Here is a 19,657-nt window from a genome sequence, read left to right as displayed (position 1 = left end):
GCTGAGGAGAGTGCTGGGTGCCCACAGGCCAAAGGTCACATGAAAAATCGTTTTTGCCTCTGGATTTCACGTAATCCTGCAATACGCTCAGTGTGCCATCCACATGTAGAAAGAATAACACCACCCCAGGATATCCAAGATACCCTTAGTGCAGAAAGATCAGAAACTGTCATCCCACAGAAAGTGGTTTCTTTATTTCAACAGGGTTGTAGCAAACAGGGTCATTTGTGTGCCCCTTCCTGTATAGCAAAACGTGAGCGGTGTGAAGCGATAAGAATTAAAAGGATAAGACAACGACATTGGTATAGGACAGCTGGACCCTGGGACCAAGGAGATGGAGCTTTTGTAATCAATTGTATACAATGTTTTAGCAGGGTGGAGAGGGACTTCAGACTGGGCAATTGGGCTTCAGCACAAGTTAGCATTAACACTCACCTGCAGCAATTTAGAATAGAAGATCAAGCACAAAGAGCATTTGTTTATTTAGCTTACTGCTCAGAATGAATGGTGGCTTTAAGGACACTGCAAGAGCAACAGAGAGTAATACAAGCGTGATGTGGATACAATAAGATTTCTTCTGATAATTAATCAGTAAAGAGTTTGTGCTTTATGGTTGCAACTAACTTTAATCCATTAGAGAAAACAGGCATTCTGGATTGGCTGCTGACAGGAACTCCATTAAATCTGGACGCAGAACAACGCAGATGGGAAAGAATCCGACGCTTTTTGGATCTGTGGGAACAACCGAGACGGATTGAAAATATTTTAACACTCCCTCAGAGAATAACATTAATAGATTTTGTCAGTGAATTACAACTCCATAGGAAGAAACTAGTAACATCTATTACCAAAAAGGTACAAGAACAAATAACACTATGGAGTTGTACTAAGCACGGTTTAGAGTGTCGCCCATGGATTCATGTTGTTTGTAATAATTGCCTTGATTCATGGTGGAGAGCAACCAGAGTAAATGAAAGAGAAAGACAATTGATATGCTCAGCTTGTTTACATCGTGTGCTTCATCAGTTAACTTTGGGAAAGTGTTTTAGTGATTTTTTAGGAATATCTTTGAGACACAAGGATGGATCTCTGGATGCAGCTGTTTGATTAATAGAGAATTTGGACCAAAGAATCCTTGCTGTATTAGCTTTTGAATGGGTAAAAGAGAGAACAATTCACAATATTATAATCCAGAGCACCATAATTAACAGCTGCTGTGGAGAAGAGATTTGTGTACCGTGCCACAGACACATTTCTGATAAAAACTGGCATCGTGAGTGTGCCTGTTGGTGGTGATGAAGGTGTAACAATCACCCCAGCGTCCAGAAAAGAAGATAACCTGACCAGTTGGGTCATAAATTGAAGTTGTAGTTGGCACATCTCTAGAGCTTTGATAATTTAGTACATTTGGTTTATACAGGTAAGTTTTGGCTTTAAAAGGAAATGAATAAATAGCAGGCTAGCCCAAAGGAAGGGATAAGTCGATGCTGCAAAATCTGTGCCATTCTTGAAACCAACCACTAAAATGGCTTAGGTGAATATGATGAGACCAAAGGTAGCGGTGAGATGGAACGAGTCAATGGCGAGATCCCAGGATTTAAACTTTGCTCCCAAGAGGACTGGCACCTCGGCCCTTGGCTGCAACCCAAGGGGCCCTGAGGAAGGCAGAAAGTTAAAAGTGCTGAGGATTACTTTCACTGTGTTTATGATGATACCTTTGGTGATGGGCCAAAGCTCTAAAGCTGAATGGGAAGCAGCACAAGGGCCAGCCACAAGGAAGCAAACTATGCAAAAACAAAGTATCAGTAATTCCCACCTATGTGACAAATGTAATCAAAGGATCAAAGATAAGATGGAGTCTATGTTTGTAGCACATTCATATGGTAATGTGGCCTGTTACAATCACAAGAATTTTCTGGACATCTGTGTTAAAAATAGGAAAATGTATTGGGTAGGAAAAAATCTGGGATTTAAGGGACAAGCTCCTTATCCTCATAATGATCAAATCTGTCCTCAATATGAAAAATTCTTCTGTTTTGAGAAAGACAAAAATGAGAATGAGCCAAATATAAATATAGCATTAAAAGAGAAAAAATAAATAGAGAAAAGTGTGAAAAAGATTCCAGAGAAAGAATTAGAAGAATTGAATCAATTGTATAAACAATTAAAAGAACAATATAGCGACTGGGATTTGCCAACTACAACTAAAACCCTTTTTGTAGATTTGATGCAAGAGATTGCTGCAGAACTAGGATTATCCAAATGCTGGGTTTGTGAGGGGCTCAGGATGGCTGAGAGGTGGCCATGGAGAGGTGAGAGTTCAGCTCCAGAGCAATTTTTAAAATGGAACCATACTCAAATCTGCGAGACATTAAAACAACCTGGAGGATGGATTTTGAGTCACCAAGTAATTGGGACAGTTTGTGTAACTCGAGAAGGAAAGAAATACAATGAAGTGGTAGAATATACCCCTTGTACATCTACCCTAGGAGCAAATTCAGAGAACAATACAAAAACCTGGCAACCAAAAACTCCTGCTGGATACTGGGGAATAATGAAAGAAACTAATTGTGAGTGGGATAACCATATTGATTTGTGTTGGTATAAAAGTCCTGGAGCCAACCCTTACCAATCCATCAGTAACCTAAAATTTTATTGGGAACAACCAGGTACAACAAGTAACAAAGGGAAAGCCCCTGATGGAATATATTGGATTTGTGGACAAAGAACTTATAGTGAATTACCCCAAAAGTGGAAAGGAATTTGTACCTTAGGAATTATACAGCCCTCCTTCTTTGATATACTGAGGTCCAGGACTAATATGTTAGGAACACCACTTTAGGAAACACTAGAAAGGAATAAAAGGGACTTGAACTTTTGAAACACTGGAAATATTTATTATATTTTTTATATATAACTAAAATATAATTATTTAATAAAACTATATATATGTATTTAATAATTATATTACTCAATGTTTTCACTACCAAATTTTATATTTCCATAAAAGAATTCATAACTTTTTAGAAACTAAACAATTATTGCTCATTGGTTCTAAGTAACAAAATTCTCTTCGATAATGAATTGACCACTATTTCTCCCACTTTATGCTAATTAGTCCAATTTTTATTTCTTTGGGGTCTATGGAGACATTTCTGGGGCACATTCGGGGCAGTTTTGGGTCAGGGGAGGGAATTCAGAGAGAACTTCAGGGTCTGGAGGACGCTTGGGGGAGCCGGGTGAGCACTGGGAGGGCACTTAGGGATTCTGTGGGACGATTCGGGGTCCGGGGCAGCACCTGGGGGTCCAGGGGGGCACTTGGAGGTCAGGGAGGGGAATCTGGGGGCGCTTCGGGATCCGGGCGGGCACTTGGGGGGCTCTAACGGGGCTCCCTGGGCCGCGGGGGATGATGGGAGTTGTAGGCGCGGGTATAATACGGTGTAACGGCACCGCGGAGCATCACGGGAGTTCCAGGCACAGCTCCAATGGCTCTCGGTGGGGCGCGGGGCATGACGGGAGATGGAGTCACGGCTGGAATGGCGCTCTATGTGCGCCGCGGAGCATAATGGGAGCTGTAGTCCCGGAAGTGGCTCGGAAGGGGCCCATGGGGGTCCGGGAAGGCCCTTGGGGGACACTTTTGTGTCCGAGCCGTGGCTGGAGGTCCTCGGGGGGAACGTGTACGGCTGGGGAGCACTTGGGGGGAGCCTGGGGAGCTCTAAGCGGGCTCTTTACGGCGCGGGGCTCGGCAGGTATTTTGTGGGAGGGTCATGGCTGTAATTTTAGGCTCGGGACTGTGTTCTGAGGGGCTCAGAGGCCGCGGGGAATGACAGGAGATGAATTCCCAGAAGTGGCTGTAACGGACATCTGTGGGGTCGGGAGCATTCAGGGGATCCGGGACGCTTTGGGGGTCCCGAATGGGCGCTGAGGGGGCACTCAGGGATCCTGGAGGGTCTGGGGGACACTTACGGGACAGATGGGGGCGATCCCGGGGTTCTGTGGAGCGCGGGGCATGACGGGCGTTGTAGTCCCGGCTCCAATGGGGCTCTATCGGGCCGCGGGGCATGACGGGAGTGAGAGGCAAAAAGGAAAACTGGCGCCGACTGTCGGCCCCGCCCCCGAGTCCCTGATGCCCGGAGCTGATTGGCTGAGGGCGGTGATTGGCGGGATCTTTGGCCAATGGGTGATGGCAGAGGCGGGAACGGCAAACTCAACCCTTCCAGTCCCTCCCAGTACAGCCCAGTTCATTCCAAGTGCCCCTTCAGACCCTCCCAGTAGAGCCCAGTCCGTCCCAATACACCTGAGTTCATTCCCATTCCCTTCCAGTTGCCCACAGTGTCATCCATCCAACTCCCCAGTGTCCCCCAGTTTTCCCCACGGTGTTCCCAGTGTCCCCAGTTTGTCCCAGTATCCCCCAGTGTCACTCCCAGTATGTCCTCGTCTGTCCCAGTATGTCCCAGAGTACCCCCAAGTCCATCCCAACCCACCCTAGTTCCCCCTCAGCATTCCTCAGCTTGTCCCAGCCCTCCCCAGTATCACTCCCAGTATGTCCCAGTGTCTCCCACTGCATTCCCAGTGTTCCCCAGTATGTCCCAGTTCTCCCCAGTGATTCCAAGGAAACTGGAACTTCTCCCGGTTGCTGTGGCACCCAAACCCATTCTCCATAGCTGGAGTTGCAAACCTTCCTGATGAGCTGCACTGGAGCAGAGGGAAATCAAGGCAGAGCCACGGTTTGTGACGAAACCTCTGGAGAATTCAGTCATAATCAAACTCCAAAGTTGCTGATGCCGTTGATGGGTCCCACTGAGGGACACGGCTGAGAAAGTGTCCCCAGGTTCCAGTTAGAGCAGGAAATGGGAGGCAGAGATGACAGGTGGGGACAAAGAGAAGCCAAGTCTTGGTGCCCTGGGCCACAGCAGGGTCTGTGCCAGCAAGGGCTGTGAGGAGACACCTGGTCCTGAGGCCCTGGGGCCTCCTGGCACAGCCCCAGCAAGGCTGGCCACTGTCACCCCCTTGTCCTGCCCTCAGCATCCCCCCACATCCCAGGAGCCTCAGGGATCTGCTGGGACGAGTCCCTGGGGAGCCTTGGCCAGGAATGGCCCTGGGGGGCTCCTCAATGCTCCCAGGGACTGCAGCTTTTTCAAAGGACTTGGGGCTCTGCTCTTGCCTTGCAGTCTCTGAGAGGTTTGTGCACTCATGGCCTCCAATTATCCGCTTTAATTAGTCTCCTGAGAGCCTTTGTCAGTAACAACACTCTGTGGAGCTCATCAATGCCTCTGGGTGCTTCAGTTCTTTAAGGTACTTTCCTTTCTTGTTCCCACACTGGGACTCTGAGAGGTTTCTGGGCAATCAAGGCCTCCAATTCTCTCCTCCAAGGAGCCCATGAGGAGCCTGTGCTGGGGCTGGACCCCAGTGGGACCCATTAATGCTTGGAGACACCTGGGGTTTTCTTCTGACTTGGACTCCTGGAAAAGTTTGTGCAATCTCCTCTCAGGCTCTGGGGTTCAAGGGCTCAGCACCAAATGCACCCCGGGGCTCACTGGGCTCCAGCAAGTCCTGACAAAGCCTGGCTCTGCCTGCATTTCCCTCTGCTCCAGGGCAGTTCATCAGGAAGGTTTCCTACTGCAGCTCTGGAGAAATATTTCACAGAGCTTCTAAGATAGTCTGAGAAATACACATTCCTATTTTAAAGAGTGACTTTTGATGCTTTTATCACTTCTGTCTATGGAGAAGAGGTGACAGCAACATTTGGAATTGATATTGACCCAGGGTCTCTCCTCAGGAGGCCTGGCCTGCTCAGAGAAGCTGTGCCCTGAGGTGTGAGCCAGAGTGGGGAACCTTGCTCCACATTCTCCATCCTGTCTGTCCTCCCTCACCTGGTGTTGGAGTCAGAGACACAGAGTGTGTGCCCTTAGCTCTGATTCCTGGCTCTGACATCCAAGAAAGCTCTGAATTTTGTATAACACCATGAAAACAACTGTTAAATAGAAAAAATAAGAGTGAGAGTGTATAAATTATTGAGTTTTCTTAAATCACTGGGTGAAAAAGGTTTAAACTAGTTTAGAAAACAAAGGACAAGATGGAGGATCTAGGGTGTTGTCTCTTCTTCCTTCCTCTTTCTTCTTCATCTTCTTCTTCTAGAGGTTTTTGGGTAGTAGTAAGTGATTGGATAAAGAATGCCGCAGTGCAGTGAGCAGGTGTTGGGTCATTGGGTCAGAAAAATCATTGACTTGGCGTTTGTTAATTGGGTAAATGGACATATAAAAAACCTTGAAGAAGTTCTTTGTTAGCCATTTGGCACCTTTCTATCTTAGTGCACGTTGCTCCTTGTAGTCTGTATCCATGTAATGCAGATAAGAGAAGAATAAACAACCAAGTCTGAACAAGAGAAAACTGCCCCTCTCTCATCAATCTCAGTCCCAGGGGGAAAAAGAAGCCAACCACAAGTGTCCCATCAGGACACCCTGGGACCTGCTTTGCTGCAGAACTGTTGCAATACAGCGTTGGTGACCTCAGGACCGCACCAGCCGGGAGTTGCGTGGCAAAGAATAAGGACGGGCGTGACTGGGCTGCCTGAAAATAAAGAACTTTAATAACAGATAAAATAACAAAGGGTGGAAGTTGTACACAGTAGGGGGACAAACTCAGGAGACAGGGCAATGGGTCAAAAATCAAAATATATATATATATATATTACACAAGTAAGCAGTCATGAAGGAGAACCACAAACACTACCATAGATGTCAAACATCCTTATCCAATCGTTAACGAGAACTCCAAACATAACCTTACACAGAACTAACAGATTAACATAACTCTACCCACAATTCTGTTCTCTTTGCCAGAACCTCACTCGATGTTTCCCACAGCCTTCAATCAATCCTTAACTCTGACTGCCCAACTCCCACAGAGAACTGGCTGCACTCAGGCAAACAGGGGTTTTCTCCTTTTCCTTTCCTTTTCTTTGAAGCCATGGGAAACTCCCAAGTTTTCCTGCTGGGAACAGAGATACTCGTCAAGTGTGTGCCGAGCCCAAGGTGCCACCAATGAGGTTCCCGTGCCCTAGGGCAGAACCCTGCAAGGAATGTTCTAGACCTTTGCACTGCTTGGTTCCACGAGGCCTTGCTCTGTCACAATGGACTTTTGGTTCCATGAGGTTCCACAGTGTACAGTGCGTTATAGATACATTTTATATTGTTGGCTTTTCGCAAATATTAAAATGAATGTTATGTGTATAAGAATGGAAATTTTTGTTGTATTAATAGAGTTTTCTTTATTTCTGTTATTGATGAAATTTAGAAATAGTAGTATAATACATATATGTTAGGCTATGGCATAGTATTAAAATAAAAACTGCTTTTGTTTGTATAACCCAAAGACTGAGAAAAAATAGAAATAGCTGGAGAACTCCTGCATTTGTGAACTATCTTACCCAGATGAAGACAGCAGTGACCAGAACTCTGGGGGGAGGAATTTATTGCATTTCTGGTATCAGAGAATTATAAATCTCGATGGCACCAAGAAGATTGATCTATTGGGAAGGGGGCAAGAGAAAACTAACCAGAAGAACACCAAAGATCCTAAGAAGAATGTATGAATATGGATGAGAGTGTATGAATATGGATGAGAATTTATGGATATGTAGTAGGGTTCTGTTTTTAAGGGACAATCCTTTGTTAGTAAGGTGTGCTCTCTTGGCTGAATGCAGAGACACCCGGCTGGATCTCTATACTTCACTTTATTTTTTTCTCCTAATTGTCTTTTTTATTAAACTTTTAGATTCTATAAAAATTACGTGAACCTCGTTTTTCACACAGTGGATATTTGATTCCTTGGGGCCCCACGGTGTCAGAATGTTTTTGGTTGTGTGAGTTTCCACAGTGTACAGTGGATATTTGATTCCTTGGGGCCCCACGGTGTCAGAATGTTTTTGGTTGTGTGAGGTTCCACAGTGTACAGTGGATATTTGATTCCTTGGGGCCCCACGGTGTCAGAATGGTGTTTTTGGTTCCATGAGGTTCCAGAGTGTACAGTGGATATTTGATTCCTTGGGGCCCCACGGTGTCAGAATGGTGTTTTTGGTTGTGTGAGGTTCCACAGTGTACAGTGGATATTTGATTCCTTGGGGCCCCACGGTGTCAGAATGGTGTTTTTGGTTGTGTGAGGTTCCAGAGTGTACAGTGGATATTTGATTCCTTGGGGCCCCACGGTGTCAGAATGGTGTTTTTGGTTCCATGAGGTTCCAGACTGTACAGTGGATATTTGATTATTTGGGGCCCCAAGGTGTCAGAATGGTGTTTTTGGTTGTGTGAGGTTCCAGAGTGTACAGTGGATATTTGATTCCTTGGGGCCCCACGGTGTCAGAATGTTTTTGGTTGTGTGAGGTTCCAGAGTGTACAGTGGATATTTGATTCCTTGGGGCCCCACGGTGTCAGAATGGTGTTTCTGGTTGTGTGAGGTTCCAGAGTGTACAGTGGATATTTGATTCCTTGGGGCCCCACGGTGTCAGAATGGTGTTTTTGGTTCCGTGAGGTTCCAGAGTGTACAGTGGATATTTGATTCCTTGGGTCCCCACGGTGTCAGAATGGTGTTTTTGGTTGTGTGAGGTTCTGTGCTCTCAGCAATGGTCTCCTTGCTGCTGAGGTGTCACGATGGAGCCTTGGTTTCATGAGCTTCCTCAGTGTCACAATGGTCTCCTTGGATCTGCAGTGTCCCAGCAGTGCCTTGGCTCCAGGGGCCCTGCTGTGTCACAATGGAGCCTTAGTTCCACCAGGCCCCGCAGTGTTTCAAGGAAACAAGGGTTGCCTTGGTTTCACGGGCCCCAAAGTGTCACAGGGGTCTCCTTTTCCTGCGGCAACCAGCAGCAAACCCCAGTGCCAGGGCCAAATGTGTGGGAAGAAGGAGGAGGGGGGACATTTGGAGTGCTGGGTTTTGCCTTCCCAGGTCCCAGTGAGGTTGGATGGGGCCCTGCTGTCCTGGAGATGGCTGAACAGCAGCCTGCCCATGGGAAGGGGTAAGAGACAACAACCTCTGTCCATGGAACAGCAGCAGAGAGCTAGGGCAGCAGGCTGTGTTTAAAAGAGTGTCACCAGCACGGGAAACATCAACCTAGGACATTTTCTTGAAAGCTGCCCTTTGAGGCCATTCTTTTATACAGAACTGGACCACTGGGAAAGATGACGTTCACTTTCCTGGTCAATTTTAAAAGCTTTAATAAAAAAGACAGTAGGCAACAAAGACAATAAAGCAAAGGGTTAAAAGGGCTGGGTGCTTGGCGCTCTGCCAAGAGCACCCCTGGTGTTCTGAAAACACCCTTTATATCCCATTTCTATTGCATCAACTTGGTGGGAACTGACAGTGGTCAAAGAAGAGATTTTTAGGTTTCGGACATTAGCTTGAGCCTGTGTGAAACTGAGTCCCATAAAGTTCTCACTCTGGGCTGAGAAATCATAAGGAGGAATCCAAATAGTCCTTGGGGAAGGAAAACAACCTTGGCAGCTGTTTTTTGGATCCTTGTTGTTTCCTTGCAAGAAACAGACAAGGGGTCTTGTTCCTAATTGTCCAGTGATGGTGATGTGTTGGTTTAATGACCAATGAAAGTTTTACCTCTCAGACCTTCTCAGACCTGTCTATAAAAGAAGATCTGGAAAAATAAAACTGGCTCTCTTGTGCTACTCAGAAGAGAGTCCCTGTCACGCTTTGCTGTTCCTAATATAGTGTGACACAACCTGATGCCCATTCATAGACTTTATGCATATTCAAACTTTCCCATTAACTACTTTACATTTCCCAGGAACTGTTTAGCATGGCCACTCCTTGGGTCCGCCTTTTTACAGCATGCCTGTGTCTTGGCTTGTGGTTTTAATCCTCTTCTTCTCCCCTTTGAATTTGGGCCTTGGCTCCTTCTTTGCACAGCCGCTGAGTGTTGATAGCAGCAGGGTCCCCATCATCTGTTCTCTGGAGTTATCCCAACTGAGCAGACAGTTCAAACATCCTCTATCGACTGTTACAGCAAAGCCATTGGAACGTGATACATACAGCATTCATCTGAATCCTTGTGAAAAGCCAATATGTTAATATGTATCTATAACGGTGCGAATATAAATCTGGGGAGACACGTGGTGTTTTTAGTGGGAGTGGTGAATTGGAGAGCACCATTCCTAAAGCACAAGAGCCCTGTCAGAGGCAGCCCTGTCCCTGCAGTGCCCCAGCTCTGCTGCCCCACAGCTGCTGGATCAGCAAGGGCAGAGCCATGGGGGAGGGAAATGCACAGGGACTCCTTCTGGGAGGGACCTTGGGAGGTTTCCAGGCCAGGCCAAAGCGCAGTCAGTGGAGAAGGGACCCAGGGATGGGCTGTTTGTGTGCTCTGCCGTGGCAGGAGGAGCTGCAGAGCTGCACAGACACCCAGACCATGTGGATCCCTGCAGGAGCTGATCTCACACAGCGGCTCCCAGGCCTCTGCTGCTCGCTGCTTGCTCTGTTTGATGTTCCCTGGTGGTTACAGCCAGCCCCACACACACCAGTGCAGTGTGCTCACACACCAGTCTCACCAGTGCCTGGGCCCCCAAAGGACACAGGCCCTGATGATTTCTGCTCCCCACTCCAGCACCTGGCACTTGGAGCTCCCTCGGTACCCAGAGCAGAGGGAGCTCCCTTGTCCCACAGGCTTCTTGGCAATGGAGGCTTTAGGAAAATGCCACAGCCTGTGGGCATCAGCTGTAAGCCATGGCCAGGGATGGGCACTGGCCATCAACTTTCAGCAAAACACCTTGATCCTTGTAAGATACGGTCTGAAGATTCTCTCATCTGTCTCACAACCATCTCAAGGACAGAGACTGAGACCCTGAATATCACAAGGGACTTGGTTTAGGAGTTTGGGCCTAGCTGAGGGGGATGTTTGCTAAGTGATTCTTTGCAGGTGGTTGCACATGGTACACTGACCTTGTTCCTGCTGGTGAGCAAAGACTTGCAAGACATGATTTGCTCTGTACCCTACACCTGCCCCCCGTGCAATGGAATTCATCACAATGATCATCAATCTCCTCTGGTTTTGGCCCTGTGCCCCTCCCTTTGCAAAAGACTATAAAATCACACCCCAAATTTACCTTCCTTTGAGATCTCCCCAGCAGACAGAAGACTCTGCATCGTTGGACGGCTGAGTGGACTTTGACATTGGTAGCTATAATCCCCTTACTCTCTTTTCCTTATGCTTTGCTTTCTCCTCTTTCCCCTCTATCGCATATTAGTGCTGACGAGCACTCAATAAAGTGTGTTTTGCTGTTTAAGTCCCTGGTTTGCTGATAATCTTTTGTACTCTAAGAACGAATAAAAGAACCACATCACAAATCCCACCTTGCGAATCATGACAATAGCCCAGCCTTTCCCTTCCTGGGGTCCCTTCTTAGACATCCCATGGGAAATCTTGCACATTCCCCAAATGCCCTTTGTGGATTTTCATCAGGAATCTCAGACCCTGAGGCAGAGCTCCCCATGCTCAGCTGGCAAGGTCATGCAGGAAAGATCCACCACTCAGCCCCTTGGGGAGCCTTTAATGAGGACATGCCAGAACTTTTCTTGAAGTAAGTTTTTATCTTTTGTTTTTTAAAATGTCGTGGCCCTAAAATATCATCTACTGCAGCCCCCTTGCTGTGGGAAGGCACAGCTCCCACTGGAACAGATGGTCAAAGTTCCTGACCTTGAACATTTCTTGGGATGGGACATCCACTCCCATGGACAACCTGTTCCCATCTTGTCAACCTCATCATAAAATATTTCTTTCTTTTATTAAATCTGAATTTATCCTTGACCATTTTAAAGGCTATGACCCTTCCTCTGCTACTACAGGCCTGTAAAATATTGCAGTTTTTCTTGGAAAATGATCACAATGGTTCATCTGAAAAGACCTTGAAAGGACACAAAAATCTCACAATATCAGATCAGGAGGCCTCAAGCACATGACCCATAGAGACTGAGGGCCCTGGGCTCAGTGGTGTGAAGACTGAGGACTGGAGTAGCCTGGGAGGGCTTGAAGGGTGGCTTCAGAGATGGTGGAGCTCTTCTTGATTATGTGAAACAGACTGAGAAAGAAATAATGCCACCCAGATCATCTGGGGACGTCTATACAGGACCCAAGAATAAAGGAATTTGTGTCCCAGGGCAGGGCTGTGGTGCAACACATCCCCCAGAAGGAGTGTGGAGCAGCCCAAGGCTTTGTGTGGCCAGGCAGAGGCAGGCAGGACGCAGAGCTGTCACAAAGGAAGGGCCCAGCGAGCTGGGGCAGCCGGGGGATGACGACAGCCTGCAGGGCCAGAGGCGCAGGGCATGGACACCGTAGGGCAGCCTGGGCTGGAGAGGGCACAGGGATGGGCAGCAGCTGCAAGGCCCTGCCAGAGGCAACTTGTGCAGCCCTTTGGCCATGGCTGCTGGGCCTGGGCCTGAGCCATGAGGAGGAGACAAGTGACCCTTGCAGCCCTGGGGCCTCATTGCCTCCTTGTTCCTGCTCAGCAGCCTGGCAGGGGCCGCCCCATGGTGCTGCCCTTGGCATTGCACATCCCCACATGCCAGTGGCCCGGGAAGAGCCCTGAGCAATGAGGGAGGGACAGCATCTGCCTTGCCAGGGGCTGGGGCTCAGCCCTTGGCCCTTGGCACTCCTGAAACACATCCAGCTTTGCTCAGCACCAGAGACACCTTTCCCTTGCTTGTCCCCACCTGTCATCAGTGCCTGCAGTGTTCTGCTCTCCCTGGAACCTGGGGACACTTTCCCAGTCGTGTCCCTCAGTGGAACCCATTAAAACTTCAAGAAACTTTGGAGTGCCAATTTAACTTTGAGTTCTTGAGAAGTTTTTTGAACACTCTCTCAGGGACTGAGTCTGGTGGAAACAACACCAAAGCCCTGAGAGGGTCATTAAAATCCTGGTGCTGTTGCTGAGCTGGGCCGAGCTCCTGGCACAGAGGCATCTCCTGGCAACCAAGAAGAGCTTCAAAAAGGCATTTCTCCTGATGAGCAGCTTTTCTCCCAGCCCAGCAGGGCTGAGGGCGCTGCCTGCAGCTACCTGGGTGCCTTAAAGCAACTGGAAGGACAAGTCTGAGCTTCTTCATGGAGAAATGCTCCCAACTGCTGGCACTGTAAGTCTCTGGCTGTGGGGATCTCCTAAAGCTGCCCCATGACAGCACTGACATGACTGTAGGGATGGCTCTGCTGCCGTTTGTGGTTTGGGGAGGATGTGCTGCAGAGCGGGGCTGCCCTGGGCACCCTCAGAGGGACAGGGCAGGACGGCTCCTGCTGCCAGGGACGGCTGCAGGGGCTGAAGCTGGGGCTGCAGCCAGGGCTGCCCAGGGCTGTCCTGCAGAGCAGCTCCTGCAGCCCTGATTGCTCTTTGCCAGGCCAGGGCATCTGCCACCTGCCAGGGGCAGCTCTCAGCCTGCCTGGGAGCTCCCCGTGGGTGCTGGGGAGAAGTTGGAGGGGGAAGGAGCGACCCCCATCAGGGCAGATTCCTCCTGCTGTGGAGATGGTGCTGCATGACCAGGGCTGCTCTTGGCTTTCTCCTAAAGGAAAGGGCAAGGGGCTGTCAGCTTGGTCTGTGTCACTGAGACTCCTGCACTGTCACCCTGGGCATCAGCAGAGCTGCCTCAGCTCTCCCTCCCAAAGTTCCTCCTCAGCCTCCTCTAGCCACAGCCAGCAGCAGCAGCAGCTTGGCTTGCAGCATCTCTGTTTGTCTGAGCTGCCCTTAAGGCCCTGCTGGCAGGGAGATGGCCCTGGGCAGTGCCTGTGCTGGGAGGGGTGTGCAGGGCAGAGCTGAGCCCCTAGGGCTGGGCTGGGCTCAGGAGCACTGGCAGGGACAAGGCTTGGATAGAGAGAAACAGCTCCCAATAGGCACAACTCCAGGCAGAGAGCCAGAGCAGCCTTGGGTATCCTTCCCTGTCCAGCTGCACAGAGACAAAAAAGACATCTCGGGAAAATTATTTTGAAGTTGGAGCCTTTAAAGAGGCTGCTTTATTTTTCAAGCATGTTTTATGTTTAGCCACTCTCAAACAGAGGGAGGTGTAATGATCAAAGAGCTCCTGTGTGGGACCAGCAGGTCTGAGTGCCCTGGGGCAGAGGGAGCCCTGATTTCCCTCTGGGCTCCCCAGTGCTCAGGCTGAGAGCAATGCTGAAAGAGGATTTCTGCCCCTTCACAGAAAGGGGCACTAACTTAGCAACACAACTCAAGCTCAAAGATAGATAAAAAAGTGAGCAAAATTTCCCCAAAGAAAGAGAAGTAATTTTGAGTAAATTTTAAAAAAATTAGCATAGAATTGCCACAAGGAAATCTGTCCCAGCTTTTCATTGTCTTCTTTCAACAGTCCACCATGCCCAGAGTGAAGAAATGTCCAACAGCAGCTCCTTCAGCCACTTCCTCCTGCTGGCATTGGCAGACACGCGGCAGCTGCAGCTCCTGCACTTCTGCCTCTTCCTGGGCATCTCCCTGGCTGCCCTCCTGGGCAACACCCTCATCATCAGTGCCATAGCCTGCAGCCACCACCTGCACAGCCCCATGTTCTTCTTCCTGCTCAACCTGGCCCTCACTGACCTGGGCTGCATCTGCACCACTGTGCCCAAAGCCATGCACAATTCCCTCTGGGACACCAGGACCATCTCCTACACAGGATGTGCTGCACAGCTCTTTTTCTTTATGTTCTTCATCTCAGCAGAGTATTTCCTGCTGACCATCATGTGCTACGACCGCTACGTGTCCATCTGCAAACCCCTGCACTACGGGACCCTCCTGGGCAGCAGAGCTTGTGCCCACATGGCAGCAGCTGCCTGGGCCAGTGGCTTTCTCAGTGCTCTGCTGCACACAGCCAATACATTTTCCCTGCCCCTGTGCCAGGGCAATGCCCTGGGCCAGTTCTTCTGTGAAATCCCACACATCCTCAAGCTCACCTGCTCCAAATCCTACCTCAGGGAACTCTGTTTTGTTGTGCTAAGTCTTAGTTTAGGTTTTGGCTGTTTTGTGTTCATTGTTTTCTCCTATGTGCAGATCTTCAGGGCTGTGCTGAGGATCCCCTCTGAGCAGGGACAAAGGCACAAAGCCTTTTCCACCTGCCTCCCTCACCTGGCCGTGCTCTCCCTGTTCCTCAGCACTGCAGTCTTTTCCTACCTGAAGCCCCCCTCCATCTCCTCCCCATCCCTGGATCTGGCAGTGTCAGTTCTGTACTCGGTGGTGTCTCCAGCCCTGAACCCCCTCATCTACAGCCTGAGGAACCAGGAGCTCAGGGCTGCCCTGAGAAAATTGATGACTCTGTATTTTCTGAAGTATTAAACTCTCATTTCTGCTGCATAGCCTTTTGAATGTAACTCTTTGGAATCTCAGCCTTAGTTTTCACTATTTGTGCATTTATTCATCAGTAACTTTTTCTACTGTTGTGTGTTTTACAAATACTGTAGTATTACTTTTTGTATTTCTACATGAATATCTACCTTTCTTTTGAAACACAAAGACGTACAAGAGGTCTGTTCCCTGTGCTTTTAAATAAAAACAAGTGCCTGCCCTGACCTGTGTGTCCAGGATCATTCCTCAGTGCTTCTCTGGCTCTGCACTGAATGATTTTGGGTACCTTAACACCTCAAGGGTTCAAGGTTTCCAGGTTAAATGGGCTAACTTAATGCAGTCACTGCTGTGGAAAGTGTTTTATGTTCAACTGGATGTTGTATTAAATGCTTTGCCAAAGTTCCTTGGTTCTCTGTACTTTGCCAATAAAATTCTGTGTGGTTTTCACCTCTGAGCTCCGTTGGTCAGAGCATGGTGCTGATATCAGCGAGGCTGTGGCTTCAATCCCTGTGTGGGCCATTCACTTGACAGCTGGAATTGCTGGTCCTTGGGGGTCCCTTGCAACTAAGAATATTCTTTGCCCCTGTGTCCCTTGAGAATATCTGCTGGGGTTTGTCCCGTGCACCAAAGGCAAGTCAAGGAGCCTTTGGTTGCCGCCATCACTGGAGTGCTGTGGGCTGTTGCAGCCCCGCAGGCTCCCAGGGGCCTCTTGTTTGCGTCAGGCCCTGCTGGCTCACGCTGGCCCTTGGTTCCATGAGGATCTGCAGGGTCCCCCAGGTTGATGGCATTTGTCCTTGCTGCCCCTCACATCCCCCTGCCCCAGGAACAGCCCCGAGCCCCCCGTGAGGGACAGGCCCTGCTGGGCCAGGCCTGGGCTCAGGGCTTGGCCTTTCTGCTGCCTCCAGCCAGCCAGGGCTTGCTCAGCATTGCAGTTCCTGCTCACAGCCTTTGGCTCCCTGCAGTCCTGGCCTCCAGGATCTGCTCTCCCCACTCCCTGGGGAGCCTTTGCCACTCCCTGCCCTCCCTGGGGCCACTGATGCTCCAAGGGACTTGCACTTTGCCTTTGGACTCCTGGAGCAGCTTCTTCACCCTTCTCTCAGTGCCTGAGGCTCCTGGGCCCAGCCCCAAATCCAGCGTGGGGCTGGTTCAAGTTATAATCATGTCCTCACTTTCATTAACATGAGTTAATGACAAGCTCCTGGTTTCATTACTCCCTGTTCTGGCCCCAAATTCCTTTTATTTTAGATGCAAACTGACCCTTTTTGGCTTCAAAATCTCCCCTTTCAGACCAAACGGCCTTTTAATTTTCTCCCAAACTCCCAATTTAGGTGTCAGACTCCCCTTTGTTTTAAACCAAACTCTCACATTAAGATCCAAATTCCCACATTTTGTTGCTGAAACCCCCAGTTTTGGGCCAAAATGTCCCATTTGGGAGACAAATTCCCCCTTCTGGGTCCACATTTTTCATCTGGGCACCCAAATTCCCCCAGTTTTGGGTGCAAATTTCTGGTTTTTGGACCCAGATTATTCCCCTTTTGGCATCCAAATTTCTCACCTGAGTGCTCAATTTCCCCCTTTTCAGGCCCAAATTCTCCTTTTTGCGTCCAAATGTCAAACTTGAGTGCCCAAAATGTTCTTTTTTGGTCCCAAATTCCCACTTTTGAGCCCAAATTGTCACTTTTGGACCTAATTTCCCTTTTTTTCTGGGCCCATAATCCCATTTTCATCCCAAATCTCCCCTTCTTGCCCCAGATTTCCCCCCTGGCTGCCATTGGCTCACCTGAGTTGACCTTTTAGCATCAGACTTTAATATTTTTTAAAACAAAATCTCCTTTTTGGGTCTAAACTAAGTTTTTTTTGCTCAAACCTCCAGTTTTGGGCCCAACTGTCCATTTTGGGAGGCAAATTCCCACTTCTGGCTCCAGATTTCCCATCTGGGCACACAAATTCCCCTTCCTTGGGACCCAAGTCCCCATTTTTGGCCCCAAATTCTTCTTTTTCAGTCCAAATACCCTACCTGAGTTCCCAAATTCCCCATTTTTAGGCCCAAATTCTCTATTCCTGGGCCAAATGTTCCCATTTCAGGTACAAACTTTCCACCTGAGGACCCAAATTCCTATTTTTGGGACCCAAAATTCCCACTTTTGGACACTAACTCCCTTTTATTCTGTCCCCCAATCCCCTTTTTCATCCCAAATCTCCTTTTCTTGCTCCAGATTTCCCCCTGGCTGCCATTGGCTCACCTGGGTTGACATTTTAGCATCAAACTCCCATTGTTTTAATCTAAACTCTCATTTTTACATCTAAACTGTTCCTTTTTGCTGCTCAAACCCCCAGTTTTGGGCCAAACTGTTCTTTTTAGGAGCCAGATTTTCCCTTTTGGGTCCACATTTCCCATCTGGGCACCCAAATTCCTCTTTTTTTGAACCCAAATTTCCATTTCTTAGACCCAGATTCCCTTTTTTGGGTCCAAATTTCCCATCTGAGCACCCCAATGTCTGCTTTTCTAGGCCCAGTTTCTCTCTCTGATGTTCCCTCCCTCCGAGAAACCCTGTTAAAAGAGACCCCCAGACCCCAAATCCTTTGTCTTTCTCCCTTTGGATTCCCCTTCACAGAAATAAACTGTGGAATGCAAACCAGGGAGAGAGTCCCCCCCTGATTTCTTTACTCGCTTGCTAAGACTGGAATTCCTGAAGAAAATCAGTGAACCCCACAAACATCTGCTGGCTGGAAACCAGAGTGAAGAGAAACCTCATCCCTGAGCCAGCCGGGCCACTCCGGGAGCTTCCAGTCAACCTTTTTTTGGCCCAAATTCTGCCTTTCAGCGCCGAAACTCCCCCTTCTGGGTCTAAACTTCACTTTTTTTGGGCATCCCAATTCTCCTTTTTTGGTCCAAATTCCTGAGTTCTGAACACATACTCCACTTTTTGTGTCCTTGTTTCCCACTAGATCCCAAATTCCCCTGTTTTGGCCCAAACTTCCCATTTGGGCACCCAAATTCCTCTTTTTTAGGCCAAAACTCTCCCTTTTAACACCAAATTTCCCCTTCTGGGTCCAAATTTCCCATCTGGGCACTCAAATACCTATTTTTTCTCATTTTAATTCCAATTTTTGGGTCCAAATTTCTCACCTGAGTGCCCAAATTCCTCCTTTTTGTTCCAGATTACCCCTCTTTGGTCCAAATTACCCCTTTTAGTCCAAATGTCTGATCTGGGGACTCAATTTTTTTGGGCCTTTTTAGGCCTAAATTCTCCCTTTTTGGATACAGACGTCCTTTAATTCTGGCCCCAAATCCCCTTTTTCATCCCAAATCTCCCTTTCTTGCCCCAAATTTCCCCCTTAGCTGCTGTTGGATCACCTGGGTTAACCTTTTAGCATCAGACTCCTTTTGTTTTAATCCAAACTCTCATTTTTATATCTAAACTACCCCTTTTTGCTGCTCAAACCCCCAGTTTTGGACCAAACTGTTCCTTTTAGGAGCCAAATTTTCCCTTCTTGGTCCACATTTCCTATCTGGGCAACCAAATTCACCATTTTTTGGTCCAAATTTCCATTTTTTAAACCCAGATTTCCTTTTTGGCATCTAAATTTTCCACCTGAGTGCTCAATTTACCCCTTTTTGGGCCCAAATTCCCCTTTTTGTGTCCAAATGTCCCACCAGAGTGCTAAAAATGTTGTTTTTTGGCCCCAAATTCCCACTTTTGAGCCCAAATTCTCACTTTTTTGACATAATCTCCCTTTTTTTCTGGCCCAAACTTCCCTGTTTCATCCCAAATCTCCCGTTCTTGTCCCAGATTTCCCCCCTGGCTGCCGTTGGCTCACCTGGGTTGACCTTTTAGCATCAGACTCCCATTTTTATAACCTAAACTCTCATTTTCACATCTCAACTGCCCCTTTTTGTGGCTCAAACCCCCAGTTTTGGGCCAAACTGTTCTTTTTGGGAGACAAATTCCCCCTTCTGGGTCCACATTTCCCATCTGGGCACCCAAATTCACCTTTTTTTGAGCCCAAATTTCCATTTTTTGGACCCAAATTCCCATTTTTGGGTCCAACTTCCCCACCTGAGCACCCAAATTCTCCTTTTTTCAGCCCAAATTCTGCCTTTCAGCGCAAAAACTCCCCCTTTCTGGGTCCAAACTTCTCTGTTTTTGGGCATGACAATTCTCCTTTTTTCAACCCAGATTTCTGGATTTTGGAGTCATATTGTGCTTTTTGTGTCCAAGTTTCCCACTGGATCCCAAATTTCCCCAGTTTGGTCCAAACTTCCCATTTGGGTGCCCAAATTTTCCTTTTTTAGGCCAAAATTCTCCTTTTTGCCCCCAAACTCCTTTTTCCTGGCCTGAACTCCC

At 48.2% G+C, this 19,657-nt stretch overlaps 2 protein-coding genes and 1 long non-coding RNA gene across 3 annotated transcripts in view; 2 read left to right on the top strand and 1 right to left on the bottom strand.

The window, feature by feature from the left end:
- Positions 1-19,657, top strand: part of LOC147649057 (uncharacterized) — a 400,363-nt gene that overhangs the window by 315,663 nt on the left and 65,043 nt on the right. The window lies entirely within an intron of this gene.
- LOC147649062 (uncharacterized) lies at positions 681-4,043 on the bottom strand. Its single transcript, XR_015279678.1, has 3 exons — positions 3,967-4,043; positions 2,770-2,848; positions 681-732 (listed from the first exon to the last, which is right to left on the bottom strand). It is a non-coding gene; the product is annotated as an uncharacterized LOC147649062 (long non-coding RNA).
- On the top strand, positions 12,276-15,762 carry LOC147649061 (olfactory receptor 14J1-like). Its single transcript, XM_086865054.1, has one exon. It carries the CDS (start codon positions 14,364-14,366, stop codon positions 15,297-15,299), a length of 936 nt encoding a protein of 311 aa, XP_086721180.1. The 5' UTR covers positions 12,276-14,363; the 3' UTR covers positions 15,300-15,762.

The sequence above is a fragment of the Cyanistes caeruleus genome, chromosome 28 (genome assembly GCF_971803275.1).
Source record: "Cyanistes caeruleus chromosome 28, bCyaCae1.hap1.1, whole genome shotgun sequence".
Taxonomy (NCBI): domain Eukaryota; kingdom Metazoa; phylum Chordata; class Aves; order Passeriformes; family Paridae; genus Cyanistes; species Cyanistes caeruleus.
Note: the sequence above shows the minus strand (reverse complement) of the source record. Positions and strands in the feature narration are given on the sequence as shown.

Coding starts and splice junctions, on each gene's coding strand:
- LOC147649061 (XM_086865054.1), top strand. CDS start 14,364: ATGTCCAACAGCAGCTCCTTCAGCCACTTCCTCCTGCTGGCATTGGCA.